Genomic DNA, 22242 nt, shown 5'->3' with positions numbered 1-22242 from the left:
CAATAGCAAAGATCAATAAAACTAAAAGCTGGTTCTTTGAGAAGGTAAACAAAATTGATAAGCCATTAGCCAGACTCTTCAAGAAAAAGAGGGAGAGGACTCAAATCAATAAAATTAGGAATGAAAAAGGAGAAGTTACAACAGACACCGCAGAAATACAAAGCATCCTAAGAGACTACTATAAGCAACTCTATGCCAATAAAATGGACAACCTGGAAGAAATGGACAAATTCTTAGAAAGGTATAAACTTCCAAGACTGAACCAGGAAGAAACAGAAAGTATGAACAGATCAATCACAAGTAATGAAATTGAAACTGTGATTAAAAACCTTCCAACAAACAAAAGCCCAGGACCAGATGGCTTCACAGGCGAATTCTATCAAATATTTAGAGAGGAGCTAACACCTATCTTTCTCAAACTCTTCCAAAATATAGCAGAGGGAGGAACACTCCCAAACTCATTCTATGAGGCCACCATCACCCTGATACCAAAACCAGACAAAGATGCCACAAAAAAAGAAAACTACAGGCCAATATCACTGATGAACATAGATGCAAAAATCCTCAACAACATACTAGCAAACGGAATCCAATGGCACATTATAAGTATCATACACCATGGTCAAGTGGGGTTTATCCCAGGGATGCAAGGATTCTTCAATATAAGCAAATCAATCCATGTGATACACCATGTTAACAAACTGACGGAGAAAAACCATATGATCATCTCAACAGATGCAGAAAAAGCTTTTGACAAAATTCAACACCCAATTATGATAAAACCCCTCCAGAAAGGAGGCATAGAGGGAACTTACCTCAACATAATAAAGGCTGTATATGACAAACCCACAGCCAACATCCTTCTCAATGGTGAAAAACTGAAACCATTTCCTCTAAGATCAGGAACAAGACAAGGTTGTCCACTCTCACCACTATTATTCAACATAGTTTTGGAAGTTTTAGCCACAGCATTCAGAGAAGAAAAATAAGTAAAAGGAATCCAAATTGGAAAAGAAGAAGTGAAGCTGTCACGGTTTGCAGATGACATGATACTATACATAGAGAATCCTAAAAATGCTACCAGAAAACCACTAGAGCTAATCAATGAATTTGGTAAAGTAGCAGGATACAAAATTAATGCACAGAAATCTCTTGCATTCCTATACACTAATGATGAAAAATCTGAAACAGAAATTAAGGAAACACTCCCATTTATCATTGCAACAAAAAGAATAAAATACCTAGGAATAAACCTACCTAAGGAGACAAAAGACCTGTATGCAGAAAACTATAAGACACTGATGAAAGAAATTAAAGATGATACAAACAGATGGAGAGATACACCATGTTCTTGGATTGGAAGAATCAACATTGTGAAAATGACTATACTACCCAAGCAATCTATAGATTCAATGCAATTCCTAGCAAATTACCAATGGCATTTTTCACAGAACTAGAACAAAAATATTTCACAATTTGTATGGAAGCACAAAAGATCCTGAATAGCCAAAGCAATCTTGATAAAGAAAAATGGACTAGACTATAGTAGTCAGACTATACTACAAAGCTACAGTAATTAAGACAGTATGGTACTGGCACAAAAAAGAAATATGGATCAATGGAACAGGATAGAAAGCCCAGAGATAAACCCATGCATATATGGTCACCTTATGTTTGAAAAAGGAGGCAAGAGTATACAATGGAGAAAAGATAGCCTCTTCAGTAAGTGGTTCTGGGAAAACTGGACAGCTACATGTAAAAGAATGAAATTAGAACACTTCCTAAACCATACACACACAAAAAAACTGAAAATGGATTAAAGACCTTTAGCCAGACACTATAAAACTCTTAGAGGAAAACATAGGCAGAACACTCTATGACATAAATCACAGCAAGATCCTTTTTGACCCACCTCCTAGAGGAATGGAAATAAAAACAAAAATAAACAAATGAGACCTAATGAAACTTAAAAGCTTTTGTACAGCAAAGGAAATCATAAACAAGACGAAAAGACAACCCTCAGAATGGGAGAAAATATTTGCAAATGAAGCAACTGACAAAGGATTAATCTCCAAAATTTACAAGCAGCTCATGCAACTCAATATCAAAAAATCAAACAACCCAATCCAAAAATGGGCAGAAGACCTAAATAGACATTTCTCCAACGAAGATATACAGATTGCCAACAAACACATGAAAGGATGCTCAACATCACTAATCATTAGAGAAATGCAAATCAAAACTACAATGAGATATCATCTCACACCGGTCAGAATGGTCATCATCAAAATATCTACAAACAATAAATGGTGGAGAGGGTGTGGAGAAAAGGGAACCCTCTTGCACTGTTGGTGGGAATGTAAATTGATACAGTCACTATGGAGAACAGCATGGAGGTTCCTTAAAAAACTAAAAATAGAACTACCATATGACCCAGCAATCCCACTACTGGGCAGATACCTGAGAAAACCATAATTCAAAAAGAGTCACGTACCACAATGTTCACTGCAGCACTATTTACAATAGCCAGGATATGGAAGCAACCTAAATGTCCCTCGACAGATGAATGGATAAAGAAGATGTGGCACATATATATAATGGAATATTACTCAGCCATGAAAAGAAATGGAATTGAGTTATTTGTAGTCAGGTGGATGGACCTAGGGTCTCTCATACAGAGTGAAGTAAGTGAGAAAGAGAAAAACAAATACCATATGCTAACACATATGTATGGAATCTAAAAAAATAAAAACTGGTTCTGCCGAACCTAGGGGCAGGGCATAATAAAGACACAGATGTAGAGAATGGACTTGAGGACACAGGGAGGGGGAAGGGTAAGCTGGGATGAAGTGAGAGGGTGGCACTGACATATATACATTACCAAATGTCCAATAGATAGCTAGTGGGAAGCAGCCGCATAGCACAGGGAGATCAGCTCGGTGCTTTGTGACCACCTAGGGAGGTCGGATAGGGAGGGTGGGAGGGAGATGCAAGAGGAAGGGTATATGGGGATATATGTATACATATAGCTGATTCACTTTGTTATACAGCAGAAACTAACACAACACTGTAAAGCAATTATACTCCAATAAAGATGTTAAAAAATAAATTAAAAAAAAAATAAACGTTTGATAGAATTCACCAGCTTAAAAAAAAAAAAGAAAGAAAGAAAGTAGCCAGAGTTTTGGGAGCAATGACTGTGGAGTAGCAGAGATCTATAGGACAAATTTCTGAGAAAGAAATACATAGGTGTATGAAGTCTGGAGTCTATTTTAGTGACAACTAACATGCTGATATTTCCCACCATAGTGACCATGTAGATAAGCAAGAAGAATAAAAATAAGAGAATCCGTACTTCTGGAGATGTTCTGAACCCCAGCAGAATAAACTCAGTCACTTCTGAGTAAGTCCTACTCAGCTCATTCTTCATAGCTGAGACTTATCTGAGAAAATGAGTGGATCATCACGAACCCTACAGAAAGCCTTGTCAACTTTTGGTTCTTCTTTTATTGAAGTATAGTTGATGTACAATATTATATGTTACAGGTGTACAATATAGTGATTCACAATTTTTAAGGTTATAGTCCTTTTATAGTTATTGTAAAACATTGGCTATATTCCCTATGTTGTACAGTATATCCTTGTAACTTATTTTATACATAATAATTTGTATCTCTTACTCTCCTATTCCTATTTTTCTCCTTCCCCCTTCCCTCTCCCCAATGGCTACCACTAGTTTTTTCTCTATATATGTGAGTCTGCTTCTTTTTCGTCTGCTTCTTTTTCGTTATAGTCACTGGTTTGTTGTATTTTTTTAGATTCCACATATAAGTGATATGATGCAGTATTTGTCTTTCTCTGTTTGATTTATTTCACTTAGCATAATACCCTCCAAGGCCATCCACGTTGCTGCAAATGACAGAAAAAAATGCTAATAGAAGATGAGGTTGTCTTGGCACTACATCTGACAGAATAACTTTACTTTTGGAAGTATCAGTACCCAAATATATTATATATAATTTTTCCTAATATATTCAATGTCAATGATATGAGAAATGTGGATGGACAAAGGACATCTGGGACAGTGATGTTATGAGTCATTTTATGCCATTTGTTTAGAGCCTTGGAATCAGATGGACTGAGTCCAAATTTCACCTCTTTCAGTCTAAAAGAATCTAAGATCGTTACCCACATTTTCAATGCCTTGAAGTCCTCTTTTGTGAAATGGGAGGTACTAATAATACCTAACTATAGGATTGTTGTGAGAATAATATGAAACTGAGTATGAAAAGCAATTTTTGCAGTTACTAGAACACCTTAAATGCATAATAAATGTTAGTCAAATAAATCAACAAGCAAACAAGCACCTAAAAAAATTACTTTTGTTTTAGGAATGAGTATCAGCTGAAAACTTAGGTCAATTCCTTTTCCCACCATAAGATGCAGTTAACTTGGTGGTCTTAAAACATTCTGCTATATAAAAGACATTAGGAAACATGCGATTACTGCTTCATGAGGTGGAATGAAGCACCAGTCTTAAAGAAGGTCATCTGAAATGATAGATCAACTCTTACCTCCTACACTAAGCAGACACTCTTCAACCTCTACTGCCTACTCCATTTACTACTTAACTCTGATTGCTAGTAGCTCTGCTCCCTTTTTGGCAGCCAAACTCCAGCACATCTTTTTCCTTTTATTGTCAAGCATTAACATCTCAGATATATGAATTATTCTGTATATATAGAAGCAAACTTTATGGTTGAAGTACAAGATTAACTTTCCTAAGAACTGTTTTTGTCTTTGTATACATTGTTAAACAGAAGACATTAACACAAATACAGAGAGCAAACAAAATCTGTGTTGCACAGGTTTTGCTTTTTGCTTTTTAAAATAACTATCAATGCTTAATATCAAATACTAAAGATGTATGTGGATAAAACATCAATAATTTTCAATATATCTGAAAAATTTAATCCAAGTGGAAAAGAAGAAATTCTATGTTATAAATTTGTGCCCATTACTATCTTTAATTTCTGAAATATCAAAAAAAATCTTCCCATCAAGGAAATTAATATCATATTTGAAGTCACATTTTAATTTGGACATTTTTATAAAATCAAAATTACAACAGAGTCAGAAAAAGTGAAACTAATTTAGCTTCTGTTACTATTTTTTATGAAGTCAAAAATGTCTTATTAGTTAAAACTGTGGCGTTTAATTCACATAAATCTAAGTTTTAATCCATGTCCTGCCACTCACTGGGTAAGTAGTCTTGGACAAATTGTTCATATTCCATGAAACTCTGTTTTCTCATCAGCAAAATATGTCTTAGAACATCTATCCTATAAGATGGTATTGAAAGGATTAAATTAAGTGATGTATATAAATTAAATAAAATATGTAGGATCTGGGAAATATAAAGTGCTCATTAAGAGTGGATATATGATTGGGCGATTGGGATTGACATGTATACACTGATGTGTATAAAATTGATGACTAGTAAGAACCTGCAGTATAAAAACAAACAAACAAACAAAACAACTAATACTAAACTTTCATTGGGTTATTTGTATGGAAATATGTTAATATAAATGTTTCAGACATTACATGAAATTTCTAAAAACCTTAAAAAAAAAAAGAGTGGATATATGAGAGACTGAACAGAAAAAAAATTTTTTTTCTAAATTAAGAAAACTATCTTCAGAAAAAGTTGAGATTTTAAAAAATCAAGTACCTTACTTGAGATCCAGGAGATACCAAAAGAAGCTTCATTGAAGAATTTTAATAGCTCATTATTCCTTTAAAGGAAGCTTTGAAGAAAGTGCAGTTAACTGCAACATGTTCAACAGTATAGATTAGATTTATTCAACTATCTGAGTGCACTCAGTAAGTAGACCTATTTATTTCTAAGTCTCATGTACTTCATTTTTACTTACTAGAACCAAAAGAGAATCCTAGATCGACTCTTCAGTTTGACATCGAGAAATATCCTACTCTTTATATTATGCAAAGACCGAACTAAAAATCCCTCCTACGTATTACCTACCATAATAAGTTCTAAATCCTTTGATCTAGCCATGTAGTTATTCTTACAAACAAGAAAGTAAATTAGAAATATATATATATGTATATATATACACACACACATATATATAAATGTGTGGTCTTTCTGAAAAGCAAAAAGGGCCCTGGAGGTCAACTAGGTCAGTGTTTGCCAAACTTCCCCATTCCTCAGAATCAGCTGGGGAGGTTTTGTTTTGTTTCGCTTTTAATACTGATTCCTGGATCACACCTCATTCTTTATTAGTCTCAATATTGAAAAGTCTATTGAGACGAGTGCAGGGATCATTCATTTATTTTTGAAGACTCTCAACTGACTCTAATGAAGTCAGTCCCTACTTAGAAGTTTGAGGACCAGTGAATTTGGTCTTCTTCTGGCAGAATAGCAATATTCTCACTCAAAGTCAATCAAAGTTATTATTAATTATAAATATTCTTCTGGAAGGATATTTTTCACCCTTCATTGCATTGTTTTACAAATATCACTTGCAGAAATTTCTGTCTCTGTTCAACACAAACATGTAATAAATATAACTCATTTCTTATTTTTCTGATGCCAGTGGATACCAAAACTAGATCACTAAATGCTGCTTATATAACCAAGTTCACCCCCAATTCCCAGGCATTCCTTTAGTTTCTTTACATTTATACATAATTAAAATCACTGTTTTTCTACTACTCAGGCAGATTGGAAAAGAAGCTCAATTTGATTTGCAAAATAAAGGAGTTGACTTCTGATTCTGGCCAAGAAAAAGTAAAAGGAACCAGATTTACTCCACTTTCTAAATCAATAACAACAGAGAGTCTCTTTCTCTCACTCTCGCTCTGACTCTCTCTCTCCTCCCTCTCTCCTTCTACCCTCTGATACATATGCCACATAGACACACATATACATACCAATATATATATATATATTTTTCAAGACATTGGAGAGTAGGCAGTAAAGGACAGTGATTCCTGAAATGTCTTTAAATGTGGCAAGCCCAATAATTGTCCAAGTTTATTTCACTGAGTAATTCAAAAAATTAAAATTACAGTTAAAAACTGTCCCACAAAGAAAAACTCCAGTTCACTGCTGAATTCTACCAAATACATAAGTAAGACCTTAATAACAATTCTACATAAACTTTTCCATGGAATTTAAATGAGGGAATACCTCCTAATTTATTCTATGAAGCCAGTAAAAAGTTGGCATTAAACCAGACAGAAACAGAACAAAAGAAGAAAACTACAGGTCAATATCTGCTGTGAACATTAATGCAAAATTTCTAAACAAAAATTTAGTAAATTCAATCCAACAAAGGATCAAAGGGATAATACACTATGACCAAGTAGATGTTATCCCAGGAATGCAAAGCTGGTTTAGTGTTCAAAAATAATGTAATTTACTATGTTAACAATGTAGAAAGGAGAATATGTACACACGAATCCAGACATTTATTCCTGATAATTCTCAGCAACTTTCCTCAGCCTGATAAAAGGCATCTGTGAAAAATCTAGGGGTAACATCACCCTTAATGATGAAAGTCTGAAAGAGTTTACCTGAAGCTCAGGAACGAGACAAAGAGTTAGAAAATTGTAAATATAACTGATATTAGTTTAGCAGAAGCCAGGAGAGTATTCAGCATTATGAACAATTTTGTTGAAAGAAGACTGTACTTTTTCAAATATCACATCATCTAATGACTTTCAATTTAATGTCTGGCGTCGTCTAGTCCCCTCTGGTAACTGTGGGGAATACAAACTGTGGTTCAGACAGCATTTAGTGATAGTATGTCAAACCAAAGTTTTCCCACAACAATTTGCAAAAATAATCAATAAATGGTTTAGAAAAATTTAGAATGATTTGTGTTAAAAACTTCATCACTAGTAAGAAGTTTAGTAAGTATACAAAAGGGACTATTTTTATTATTGATTTATTTATTGATATACAAACACTTATATAAATGATTACTGAACAAGCTGTTAAATATTTTGATTATCACTCATTTTGGTAACCACTAAAGTAGCTGAATCATAAGTCAAAACTCTTCCTATAATAAAAACCCCTTGTCAGATGGCAACTCCCATTAGTTCCTGAAAACCTTGAAACAGGGAATAATTTCAGTGTTATACAATCTCCTCTTCGGAATTAAAAAAAGAGGAAAAATCCACCATCTTTTAATGATGTTAAGACAAGCTTGAGTCCAAAATGTGCCATGATTAGTATGAGGAAACCAAATAATGCTGTGTCTTGATGATTAACATATACACAATAATTCTAAATAAAATTCAGTAAAACCCCGTGAAAAGGTATTTTAAAATAAGACAAATTCAGATATAACATAATTGGCAAATATTTTCCATTTTCTGTTCATCCCTTTTTTGAAACAAGGGATGCGATCTTATAGGACTTATTTTTGGTGAGGGAAAGAACTGAAGGAGGGGAGGAAAAACAGGACTGACAATGCCAGAGACAACTTTATCTTGGGAGACAGGGAGGTGTTGGGGGCTTTGCACATTGCTAGCTATTTCCAGCCAACCTCTCCCCCTCAGGACTATATGATGGGGATGGAAACCAAGTAACTAGGAAATAAGTGGAATTCTTAACCGTTCTGGAAGTTCCATTCTATCACAGTACCTAGAATCTTTGCCTTAGATTTAGTCAGAGTTGCCAATAGCCACCAGATGGTGGCAAACTGCAGTTGCATCAAGTGTTTGCTTCTGGAGCAAGAACCCTCCAGGAATCCTGAGCGGTTCTGCACGTCCTTGGCTGGATCATACCATTCTATTTATTTTTTAATCAGTTTCCTCATATTTTATAATTCTTTTTCTTACTAATGTTAACTGTTTAAAGGAATCGAAGTTTTCAGTCAAAGTGAGACTCTAAGCCCTTAGAAAGAGTCACTGAAAATAGGATGTAGTCTTTGTTAAGGACACATTCACTTGCTGCTGCAGGAAACAAAAATAAACAAATACGATCCATTTAAAGTGCAACAGAAAAGATGACACAGCATAGAGAAATATATGATTCTTATAAGTGTTACTTGACTTTTAAAAATTAAAATATTTCTATATATGGGCATATAAAGTATATAAGTTAAATATCTATAAAATTATAATGACCTCTATTTCTCATCTGTTAAATGATACAATAATATTTTCTGGAAAAAAATCTGTTACATTCCAAATCATTTGTTTACATATAAGAACAACTGACATATGTGTAATTTTACAAGGCTCGGAGAACAATACTATTTCTAAAAGTAAAAGATGAGTTTTAATAATTTGTTGAATCTTAAAAGTCGAAAGGTAAAAATGTGATACATTTGCTAACTATAGACACAAGTGATGTAATATAGGCTTATACTTCTCAAAGATGGAAACAGCAGAAGTGTTATTTCCTCTAAAACAACGTACAAAAAAGGAACATACATAGAATAAGAAAATATAAAAAATGACAAAAGTGAAGTAAAATAGATTTAACAATGAATGTAAATGAGATATACTACCTTTATTTTAAGAGAATTACATCTGTGACAAAGAAAAGGAAATCTGATTTATAAAAATCTCAGCTATAAGAGATTTCATAGAAAAACTGAAATTCAAAGCATAATATATAATATATTGTGGATGATATACTACACTGTGGGTAAATATAATAGACTTCTCTTGAGTTTTCTAAATTATGTTTGGTGGTTGAAGAAAAATTATAATACAGTCTTCTGTAGTTCTAAATGTATAATATATAGATCAAATATTTAAGAAAATTCAATTTTAAATAAGAGAGGGTAAACAAACATAAACAGAGAGTAAATTCCTCTATATAAACATAAGTGATGCATATAATTTAAGCTTATATTTCTCAAAGATGAAAGTGAATGGGTAATTATTTATTTAAAAGCAAAATACAAAAAAAAAGGAACATAGAACAAAGATATTAAAATGGCAAAAGTAAAGAACAATCTTTAGGGTCAATGTAAATGAGATAAATCCCTCCCGTTTCAAAATATGGTGCCTACTATATATGTGGGAGTGGGGGGAAAAGCTGAAGTTTTAAAAAGTCACAGCTATAAAATGCTACATAAAAAAGTTAAAAATCAAAGTTTTAATAAGATACACCATATAAAAAATTTTAAGTCAGCACCATAGTGATGTGAGACGTTCTCTTTGTCTCTCCCCTTCAATCTACAACCAGTAAAACATCCATAATTCAACAAAGGTACCTCTGCCCAGCACACCAGGACACCAGAGAATGCCACACATCTGCACATCTAAAGCGGGGGCGGGCGGGTGGGCTGGAAACACGGAGGAGGCAGAGCCAGGGGATAAGCAGAGTTGGCACATGTGGTCCCAGACCCCCAGCTGAGCTTGTAGTCCCAGAGAAGCCGGTGGCTGCAGGGAAGGTGGCACACATGACTCAGGCCTGCAGGATGCAATAGCGACCAGAGCCACAAGAAATCAGGCAACAGCAGAGCCTGACACTCCATTTCTTTAGAGGCACCCGTGACTCTGGCCCCTTGCCCACAGCAGCGGCACCTGTGAACTCAGCAACTCCAGATGCAGAAGAGGAACCCGTGACCACAGCTTCCCCGAAACTTTTGCCTTCCCCCTGGGGTGGTGGAGCCTGCATCCCAGGAGACCCCGAAGGTAGCAGAGATGCCAGCCATCCCAGAACCCCAGGTGGTGACATTCGCCACAGCAGCAGTAAGGCACCAGTGACCCTGGATGCACAAGCAACAACAATGAGGGCACCAGGCAAGTACCTCTGGCAGAGGTAGTGGAGGGTGGAAAGTGTCAAATCTCTAATATAACCAGAGGCAGCTCAGGTAAGAGGAACCAAAAACTGGTGCTATAGTACCACCTACTGAAAACAAGAGAAAGACCACTAATTACTAACCTGTTGAATCATTGTAATCAAGTTTTTTTTTTTTTTTTTAAAGCAGCTTTTCCTAAAGAAGAAAGGTGTTCACTACTTCAAATGTACCAGCAGAGAAACAACTCATTAAACACCATGAAAAACCACAGTAACACAGTAGCACGAAATTAAAATGACAATTCTCCAGAAACGAAACTCAAACCACTTCATTTGTTACATAAACACATTTCTGGTTTCAACAGAAACATTTTTCTTTTAAAAGACAGAAATGTAACTAAAACCATCTAAAAGAAAAGAGTTTGGAGAATCTGAGACAGTCTCATGACTGGATATGATTCCTTGTACTCCTTACAGTAGAGTAAACCTTCTACCAACTATGAAATCAAATAATTCATGAATAAACAAAAGTATGAAAAGAAGCAAATATTTGTTTACCAGGAAGTAATTTTGCAAGGTGGATTGCATTTCCTCACTGTTTAGATCATGAGTTAAATTTGTTAAAATGAACAAGTACTAGGGAAAAAATGTAGCTTCTCTCTCTCTCTTTAGTTCTCCGTACTTTTTTATTGATTAGACCAACAAGTATACCCGTGATGGGTCCTGAGAGAAATTCTCTCCTGGGGAGGAAAACCGGAGTAGTGGCCATTCCCTCTGCAAGGGACCTAAATGTCTCTCTGACCAGTAATGTGTTTTCTATCATAATGCAAAAAGAAAAATAAGAGAAGAAATTATTAATTAGTAAACTCACCCGACCTTTGGAAAACTAGAAGGGCTCCTGGTCCGGCACCTGGCTCAGCTCTTCCGACGCTGCCTGGAGCGAGGAGGAGCTGGCCCCCGGCGTCCGAGAAGGTGGGCCTCGTGCTGGAGCGCGGCGGCCTGATGCTCGATGTGAAGTGGCAGCTGCGGCAGCACCCGCCGGATATCCGCGGCCTCCAGGGCGGGAACTGGAGGCTGCGGGATGAAAACCGGCGACTGCGCGAGCCTGCTGCTTCCTGGATGACGACCGGCAGAAGGGGCGCAGGCCCGCGCCCTGTGGCAGTCCTTGGGGCGCCACGCAGCCGGCGCCGTGTGGCACGAGGTGGCCCGCGAGCCGCGGAAGCTGCGCGAACTCGAGGCGCACCTGGAGGCCCTGCTGCGCGAGAACCTGGAGCTGCTGTTGCTGGACCGGGAGCGCGGGGCGCGGGCGGCGGCGGCGGCGGCGGCTCCCGCAGCTCCATCGATGGCCAGGCCGGCTTGAGCGGGCCAATGGCGGGCGGCGCGGCGGGAGACATGGGCGACTGCAACAGCCCAGACGCCCACCAGCACTTCCTGGCCCCGCTGCTGCCCCCTGGACCTCACAGGGCCGGCAAACAAGGCCGTCGCCACTCGCATGTCCCTGACGACCTGTTGGCGCCATCTCACCACCGAAGCATCCCCAATGGCCTGCACGGTAAGGAAGGCACCGGCCGGGCAGCGCGGGTCTCGGGCGCGCAACCCCTTCCCCCACGGGTGGCCGCCACTCTAGAGCCCTCCTCCAGCTGGCGTCCGGCTCTGAGCAGGGAGATCCCGAGCCCACCTGCATTGGGGCTTTGGGTGGTGATTTTCTAGTTAAGAGATGGAGGCGTGGAATCAGCAGTGGGCCCGGGACCCGCCAGACCCCAGAAAAGTTTCTGTCCGGCGGAGTTATGAGTATTAGGGGCTGGAACTGTGGGGCTGGCTGGAGGCGCCGCATCCCAGCCTGGAAACCCTTGTCGGGGAGCGGGAAGTTTTTCATGGAAAAAACAAACAAAACAAAACCCCCGAAAGGCCTTTTGCGCAAAAGTGAAATTTCCCCTCTTATTTGGGACAACAGGCAGCCCCAAACCTGAGCAGCGTTCACGTGTGTGCTGGGGCTGGAATTCCTCCCGGGCTTCTCCGTGCTGCCTGCCCGCTGGGAAGGGGCACAGGCAGCTGGGCCGGAGGACCAGGGCTAAGAGCCTTTCTGGTTGGGCTCTTAGTCCTGCCCTTCTCAGGGTCCGGGGACCTTTCTCAACCGAGGCTGTAAGACTTCGCAGAGGAATATGTGCTTGGAATGGATCCTGGCTTTTCGTCTCTGCGTGCCTCAGTTTCCTTCTCTGTAGAATGGAGACGATGATCCTACCTCCTGGATTTGAGGTGGATAAAAGCCTCTGAAGGGATTTGTAAACTGTTGGTCACGTTACGGGAAGCGCCACGGTTGCGGGCGGCCAGCTGTGTGTGGGAGGACCTTTGGCCTCAGGAAAACTCGGTTACCGTCTCCCACACCCGTGTGAGTGTCCGGCCCAGGGCAAAGGGCTCTGTAGGAGCGGAGCAGCCGGGCCCCATTTCCCAGCCCTCTGATCAGTAACTCCTCCCTGTTGCCTCGCCCCTCTCCTGCCTCCGTGTCCTTCCACATTTTTAGTGGTTTGGCTCCTGCTTCTGGTGGCAATTGCTGCTGCCTGGATATGTGCCTGAAGATGGAGATGAAACAGCCCTTTCTGGTTCTCTTTGAAGGCTTTCCTAGTTCAGAGAAAATGTATCTCGTCATCTTAAATGACTGTTCTTCCCCAGAGAGACAGCCTGGGGATGGGGTGGGGACCGGACCCTCTCTGTTTGGTTCGATGGCCAAGTGGCCTCTGCAGGTGCCTTGCCGTGGGGGCGGGGGTCTGTGCCCGGGAAGGTCGGGTGCTAGCCCGGCACAGTTCTTCCTTTACCTTCTCAGTCTGTGAGTTCAGGGCAGGACTAGGGTCTGAGGGATATTTTGCTACTGATTAGCAATCTGAGGCTCCAACTTGGGTTTCTCTTTATAACTCTGTGTACACCCCAACCTCCCAGCGCGGGCTCCTTAAGGCCAGTGGGAGTAGCTCAAAGTGAAGTGGTTTAATTTGTTAGAGTTGCATGGTCTGGGAGTGAGGAGTCCCTGTCCCAGCCTCTCTGGCCTCACCTTCTGGGGGGCCTTGTGAGGCTCAGATTTCTGGGCCTCGGTTTCCCCAAGTACAGTATGAAGCAGGGGATTGCAGTAGTCCTGTGGCTAGGAAAGGAACTCTTTCTGGTTTTCAGCTGTGTCATCGATGACACTTGGCGAGAGTGATTCTCTGCAGGCCACTGAAGTGCCGGAGTGTCAGAGCATATTTGCAGACAAGTTGTGTCATGTTTTGGACAAGGAGACGCAGACCCTGTCTGGCTCAGGATTTTGCTGCCGCGGTCAATGGTGCAGGAGTTGAGGACTGGGCTCCACCTGAGGTTTCCCACCCCACTAGGCAGTGGGCGGGGTGGAGCTCTGGGGTTTCCTGCAGAATCCACGCTCCCCCTAGTCCCATGCACGCTCGGAACGAGGCTGCCGCAGATTTTGTGGTGGCACAGCTTTGTGTTGGGGTGAAATAAAAATTCAGCATTATTACCACAAACTTCAGTTACAGATGGGATTGCTGTCATTTAGTTTTGTCTCTTAAAGTCCTATGTGGCCTTGAGATGTTTTCCCAACAATATGAGTAGAATGCCTGGAAACAAGGAGAGGCCCTTCTCTTAGAAACCACTTTTCTGTACTTGGACCTGTAGTTTTAAGGTGAGTGGAAAGCAAGCTGGAGATGAGAAAGCTGACAAGCCTCCGTCTGGGTGCCGGCAAAGCTGGAGTCAAATACCAGGCTGGTGCCTTACGTGCTTGCTCTCAGCTCATCCTCACAGGAACCCTGGAAGGCAGTAGTATTTCTGTTTTACAGCCAAACACGTGGAGGCTCAGAGAGGTCCTGAGCATCTCCTGGAAAAAACCTGAGATTGAAATGTCTCAGTTCCAGTTGCCTGGGGTGGGGGTGCTCCCATGGGTCCTCTACTGCTCAGGCCATGGGCTGGCTTGCATCTCTGGCTCATTGTCATTTTGGCGGATAATATTAATCAGCAGACACTGGTCACTCCCCATTTCTTGATTCCTGACCGAGGTTTGCCCTCCTTCTCCCATCCTGGGAAGTGTCACTTCCTTACTGGTGACCACTGAGCAAGATGCTTGATAACCCCATTACCCAGAGGGGTCAGGCTGTCTTGTGTTCAAATCTCTACTCTTCCTCTTCTCTTGGGCAAGTTACTTCACTTCCCTGAGCCTCTCTCTGTTCTTCTGTAAAGTGGGGCAAAACCCGTAGTGCCCCCTTTATCCATGCAAGGTCTAGGGAGGTCAGGATCTGCACACAGTCGGCCTCAACAGTTGTCAGAATCTTTGTCATCCATATTCCTTCCAAGGCTCCTCACAAAAAAAGATAAGGACCTCTTGGGGTTTTGCCAAACAGGCAGCAGTGTTCTCTTTGAAACTCGGTTTGCGGTTTAGACAGACAGATTGCTTCGGTTTGCAACCAAGCCAGTGTCTAGCTGCACCTGCTCATGGTCCGGGGAACAGTGACCCTGTAGTCCTCTCTTGAGGTGCCCTAAAAGTCCTAAGTGGCTGTGGCGGGAGGTGGCCCGTCTGTATTGCGGGCAATCCCTCACAGGGGCTGGGCCTGGTGGACCTGTGAATGCGGATGCAAATGGACCTTTCTCCCAGTTGCTTTTTTTGATAGAGGTCTGGGCTGCGCTGCCTAAAGTCTGGATTAGGATGCTCTTCGCTCTAATCCAGCGGGGCAAACTGAGGCACGCCAACCCCAAACACCAGAAAGTCAGGTATATCACTTTGAACTGATGCGATTTTCAAACAAAAGTATTTTCAACAATTTCTCCCCTCCCCCCTCCCCAATCCTGTAATAAAGAATATTGAATATAGTTACCTGTATGTTACAACAGGACCCTGTTGTTTATCTATTTTATATACAGTAGTTTATATCAGCAAATTAATTGACATTTAAAAATTCATATTTATCATTTATATATCATTTCATTCTATTTAAAATACGTTTATTTTAAAAAAATCATTTCTGGTTAAAAAATATTATTTACTATGGCCTTTTTTTTTTAATATTAGGAGGATTTGTAGTGCTATCCCCTTTTCATTCCTGATACTTGTGATTCAGTGTTGCTGTATTTCCTTTGTTAAGTTGGCTAGGATTTCATACATCTTACTAATCTTTCAAAAACTCAATATTAAGCCATGTAAATATCCTATACTATCTGTATATTTCTATATAACTAATTTTTACCTATATTATTTACCTTCTTTTATTTTATTTTACTTTCTTTGGACTGGCTGTTTTCTCTTTCACGTAATTAAGATAGACAATTAGTCTATTTATGTTCCTGCCTTTCTCCTTTATAACAGTTACTTATAGGGCTTTATTTATCCCACTGAGTACTTCTTTTTCTGCACCCCAGATGTTTAGATATATCATAATTTATTACAGTTTGGTTTAAACTAAATAAAAAGATAGTTTGATTTCCTTTTTATCCATGGACTTTTAAGCAGTGTTTATTTTTAATGTCCATGCTTTCTAGTTATCTATTTGTTATTCATTTCTATATTAAGTTGACCATGATCAAAGAACATATACTGAATGATTTCAGTCTTTGAATTTGTTGAGGGTTCGTCCCACTTATTGTGAATGCCAGTAAGTGTTTCTTGTGTATTTATAATCATTAGCATGTTGTTATTGCTAATGGTATTGTGAGAAGTTTAGGGAATGAGAAAAAGTATATTGGATATACCAAAGCTCCTCTCCAGGTGCTTTTTAGATGGAGATGTTAAAAAGTTAAAATGTCTCCTGCTACTAAGGTTCTTGACGCAGATTTTACTATGCCAATTAGATCCATACAGAGTTAGAATTTGGAAGGGCACAGTGTATTCAGGATCAATGTTCTGTTCATTTTGACTTTTCTACCGGTTAGGAAGTCATGGAAACATGTGGGTTTTTCTCTGAAGTCTTGTTGAACCTCCAACTTCCTAGAGAAGCTATTTTGATGGATAAGAAAGTAGTGACATAGTTTTGCTTCTGTGTATCTGATCCTTGGATCACAGTCAATGGTACTATGTTTTTAAATCTTACCTACAATGGTAGCCTCTCTTTGTGAATTAATTCTATATTGTTCTAAGAGTCATTACAAGAGTTTCGGCTAGAAGTTCCTCCAGCCTTTCCAAATTTCATGTGCCTCTATTCACCTTAGTTATTAACATTTTCCTGTTTAAAATTCCTAAACTGCTTTCTCTTCCTACACTCTTAATAATACTATATTATAATAAAGAGAAGCTCTAGCCCCATATCATTTTTCAATCTATATACTGAAAAAATTCCAAATAAAGTCTAAAAATAATTTTTAATTAAAAATGGATTTTCTAAAAATAGGATTACAGTTAACTTATGGAAATATTTAGGAAAAATGACATCCTTATAATATTAGGCTTGTTAAATAGAGTATAATGTCTCTGGTTTTAATCTACCCTTGCAGTCAAACAGTAGCTATTAAGGAATTTTAAAATATAAGTCCTGATCTCATAAATATTTTTGCTAGAGATTTAAAAAATAATTTTATTGAATACTATCATTTATTCCATGATATTTTCTAACTGATTAGCATTTAAATGTAAGAAAGCGTAAAATTAACAAAGCATTATCTGACTTTGAGTTTGTGATTTAGATGGAATTTGTGTACCATGAAATATATATGCATCAAGAAATACAGGAAAACCATGATTTGGAGTGAATTTTTGCCTTTTAAAATCATAGCAAATGTAATTTACTACATAATATTAAATATTTGTTTATATAAAATTTTCTCATATAGTACAGACTTTTCAGTCTGTTTCTCTCTGCCTATCAATTTGGCTGCTGTGACAGTTACCACAAAGTTTTTCTTTGTCGATGTCCTCATGGATAACAGCCCTGGAGTCTGCACTTATGTCTTCATAATTGACTTTATGATTACTTCTCTCCCAGTGGAATCCATTACCGAGGGTGAGCAAAACCTCAATGCTGAAATATCCTGAAGAAGGTTTCACAGGAGTGAAAATAACTAAGGCCCACATAAACACCACTGTTGATACTCTAGCTCATGATCATGGACTCTGGACAACACAAGGTTGCCATGGTCCTTAAATATGCAAGAGTACCCCCATTATCCTTATTTTAAGTGGTACGAAGCATACTAGAATTCAGGAGAGGAACTTTCCTTTCTGTACTTTCCTTAAGTTTACTCACCCTGACTAAAGAGTGAGATCCCTTGAATTGATGCAGCTTTGGTAGAAAGTCATTCACTGCAGTGTAAGGATTGGAATGGTCAACAGATTCTCTCTCTGATTCAAAAAGAGGGCTAAATGATTTTGATATTTTTAATTAAACAATTACTAATGGAAGTTCAATATTTATAATGAGGCAATAAAAATGCATGTATTTGGGGGAGTGGCTTTGATCTGAGAAAATGAACATATATTTGGAAATAGCTTTAGAGAATTTTGTTTTATCTAGTCTTAGCGATTTTTTGATGTTAATAATTTTAACATACCAATAACATCTATTTTTATTCTGTTTTCAAAGATGGATACAATTATAATGGAAACTAAATAAATTGAGGTGTAATAAGGTTAAAATATTTTAAATATATTTATTACTGTTATTACTGTTGTGTTGTGATTCAGACATGGACTTGGCTATCATAATGACTCAAACACTATCATTGATATTATATGTACTACTCCTGTTTTAGATAATATGGAATATTCCTAATTTAGATTGTATGTAATACTCTTATTTTAGATACACATAATTTTTAACTATAAATATATTAAGAATAGAAATTCAGAATGTGAGTAAAATTACACGAGAAAATATGCTACTTTCTTACTGACTTCCTTGCAAAAATATGATTTAGATAAAATAACCAAAGAACTTCTTTCACTGCTTAATAGAATAACAGTTTCAGAAGCCAGGTGATACGTAACCCCAATTCTTGCATCTTCTTGACATAAAAATTCTTTTATATGCAATATCTCATTAAGGTGTAAATAATGTATTTCTACATTTCAGAGAGTATTGATGGTACTAGAATCAAAGCCATAATTTCATTTATTTTGCCTGGTGCCTCTCAGCAGGTTTCTGGCATGGCTGACAGGGGAACAAGCAATCGCTCAGAAGTGACTGACTTCATTCTTGTAGGCTTCAGGGTCCGCCCAGAGCTCCACATTCTCCTCTTCCTGCTATTTCTGCTTGTCTATGCCATGATCCTTCTAGGGAATGTTGGCATGATGGTCATCATTATGACTGATCCCTGGCTGAACACGCCAATGTATTTCTTCCTGGGCAGCCTCTCCTTCATTGATCTCTTCTGTTCATCTGTTATTGTACCCAAGGCGATGATCAACTTCTCGTCTGAGAGCAAGTCTATTTCCTTTGCAGGCTGTGTGACCCAGCTCTTTCTCTTTGCCCTCTTCATTGTGACTGAGGGATTTCTCCTGGCAGCCATGGCTTACGACCACTTCATTGCCATCTGCAGCCCACTCCTCTACTCTATGCAGATGTCAACACGTCTCTGTGCTCACTTGGTGGCTGGTTCCCATTTTTGTGGCTGCATCAGCTCAATTCTTCAGACCAGCATGACATTTACTTTATCCTTTTGTGCTTCTCGGGCCATTGACCACTTTTACTGTGATACTCGCCCACTTGAGAGACTATCTTGTTCTGACCTCTTCATCCATAAAATGGTTTCTTTCTCCTTATCTGGCATCATTATCTTGCCTACCATCATAGTTATTATTGTTTCTTATTTGTATATCGTGTCCACAGTTCTAAAGATACCCTCCACTGAGGGACGTAAGAAAGCCTTCTCCACCTGCAGCTCTCACCTGGGAGTCGTGGGTGTACTGTATGGTGCTGTATTTTTTATGTATCTCACTCCTGACAGATATCCTGAGCTGAGTAAAGTGGCCTCATTATGTTACACCCTAGTCACTCCCATGTTGAATCCTTTGATTTACTCTTTGAGAAACAAAGATGTCAAAGAGGCTCTGAGGAAGATCCTGGGGGAAAAGATATTTTTATTTAATTCTATTTGAACAGTAATATAACTGAAAGACCTGGGCATTATAACAACTTGTGGAAACACTGACTCAAAAAAAATGTACCATTGAGCTTAGAAATTTTAATCTTAGAGAGCTTATTTATTTGAATTCCATGAAATTACAGCCAAAGAATACATTTGGACTATATTTTGCCTGGCTGTTGATTTTGGAATGGAGTGACTTTCTCTGCACATCATCTTCATTTTGGGTAAAGATAATGATTGCCATGTAATTTTGCTTTTAGGAAAATATATTCCAACTTTGCTGCTGACTCTTTGAGGTTATTGGTTGGGATGTATTGTTTATCTTGGGTCAGTTACACGTGTTATGTGGATATGTAGGTAATTGGTAGAGGTAACACAACGTGATGTAATAAGCCAGACAGAACAAAATATCAGATTTCCTGAAGCCATCTTCGTGAAAGCTTAGTGAGAGAATCAGATACTCTGCAGTGCACAGAGTCTGAAGGGTGACATGTAAGTAACTCTTAATTGTCCAGAGGCTAAATGAGTGACACATTTATTTCATGGTTTCTCTGACTTGAATCATTATTATTTCTCTCCCTCATTTGAATATCTACTAAACTGACAAAGTATTTTTGAAAATTCTCCCTTTTCACATGAAAACTATAATAAAAATAAACAAGAGTAAAGATAATTCATATTTTATTATATAGGCATTAGTGAGAATTCATTCATCAAATTAATATTTACTGAATTTTGATGTACTCTTTGTCCTATAAAAATTCCTAGGTAGAAATAATTTCTGTACTTGAGCTCACAATAATTGAGGGGAAAATAGCTGAATAGAGAGCTAGCATTCATATGGTAAACCCAGTGAATAAAGGCATGTATAGAAAATACAGAGAGTGCAGCTGCTAAAGATGACTGATCTAAATGATCAGGGTAAACTTTGTAAGTACATTTTAAAACATAAGTGGAATTGAGCAAGGTGAAATAGAAAAGTTTCTGTGCAAAGGAAATTAAATAACTACATGTTAAACTTCCTGAAGTTTAATACCTGATTTTTAGTACAAAAGAGGAGTGAGAGATAAGGAAATTCATGGAAATCGTGCAGACCTATATAACAAGAAAAGGAAGATGTCCTTTATTGTGTTGGAAGTGGGGAACCACTGGGGATTTTTTTTTAAAGGATATATTGTGTTCAAATTGGAATTTAATAAAAATCACATTGGTAATTTGTGGTCGATAGATATTCATGGAAGAAGTAGATAATCATGGAAAGTGTGTGATTGTCCAAGTAAGAGGTTACAGTGGCTTTAATGATGGCAGTCTTACACGAGACAGTGAAGAGAGGGACTACCTTTAAAACTACAGGTAATCTAAGCTGAATATTGATTGACGGTTGATAAAATGAGAAATGGGTGGAAGTCCATGATGACTTCTAATGTTTGAGCATCTCTCATTGGGGAAATGCTGCCTCACAAAATGAGGAGGAAAATATGAATAATAATAGTTAATCATTAAGAGTTAAGAAAATAAGCTCAAGATTCAGACTGAGCTTTCAAATTCTGGTTTTGCCTATGTGCTCGACAGTCAACTGTCTTGACTTTGCAGCGACTCTGGTTTCTCAGTTTAATGTAAGATTACTAATGTCCAGTGGGCAAAGACCCTATACCTGGGATTTAGGTGAGCTGGAACTAAAAACAATTACGAACCACTTTCATTGAAGGTTTGTTCCATTATAGGAGTGCTGCATGAAAGATTCTGTATTTTACACCCAAAGGAGTGCTAGTATTATATGTCTAAATAACTTAAAGACCACACTGGTCTATAATATTATTACTTCTTTAAACTCATCTTGTGACATCGCATTACATTTATAATTATAGCTGATTGTAGTGTCATAACTAATAAGATTTTCTTAATTTAAATGATAGTGTTCATGGTATTTAATCCTCACTCAGCTGCTGCTACACCGACAACAATTATATTAAAAAGTTTTAGCCTACTTTTTTTTTTTTAATTTTATTTATTTATTTGTTTATTTATGGCTGTGTTGGGTCTTAGTTCCTGTGAGAGGGCTTTCTCCACTTGCGGCAAGCGAGGGCCACTCTTCATTGCGGCGCACAGGCCTCTCACTATCGCGGCCTCTCTTGTTGCGGAGCACAGGCTCCAGACGTGCAAGCTCAGTAATTGTGGCTCACGGACCTAGTTGCTCCGCGGCACGTGGGATCTTCCCAGACCAGGGCTCGAACCCGTGTCCCCTGCATTGGCAGGCAGATTCTCAACCACTGCGCCAACACGGAAGCCCCTAGCCTACTTTTAACATTCAGATTTTTATATAAGAAATATCTATCATAAATTAGTTAATAATAACTATTCTTATTTATTATTCTAAATAATAAATATGTATAATTATTATA

At 38.5% G+C, this 22242-nt stretch overlaps 2 protein-coding genes across 9 annotated transcripts in view; both read left to right on the top strand.

Moving 5' to 3' along the window:
- Positions 1 to 10483: 10483 nt before the first annotated feature.
- Positions 10484 to 22242, top strand: part of LOC309609491 (coiled-coil domain-containing protein 85C-like) — a 93785-nt gene continuing 82026 nt past the window's right edge. For all 8 annotated transcript variants that reach the window (XM_082351094.1, XM_082351099.1, XM_082351098.1 and 5 more), the window contains exon 1: positions 10484 to 12347. In XM_082351094.1, coding sequence (XP_082207220.1) covers positions 11798 to 12347 — 550 coding nt within the window. In that variant the 5' untranslated portion in view covers positions 10484 to 11797. The remainder of the gene's footprint in view (positions 12348 to 22242) is intronic.
- On the top strand, positions 12861 to 20887 carry LOC309609473 (olfactory receptor 9K2-like). Its single transcript, XM_082351047.1, has one exon. It carries the CDS (start codon positions 18807 to 18809, stop codon positions 19848 to 19850), a length of 1044 nt encoding a protein of 347 aa, XP_082207173.1. The 5' UTR covers positions 12861 to 18806; the 3' UTR covers positions 19851 to 20887.

This window comes from Balaenoptera borealis (genome assembly GCF_965194805.1).
Source record: "Balaenoptera borealis genome assembly, chromosome: 13".
Taxonomy (NCBI): domain Eukaryota; kingdom Metazoa; phylum Chordata; class Mammalia; order Artiodactyla; family Balaenopteridae; genus Balaenoptera; species Balaenoptera borealis.
The sequence above is the reverse complement of the archived record's forward strand: the minus strand, read 5'-3'. Positions and strand labels throughout refer to the sequence as shown.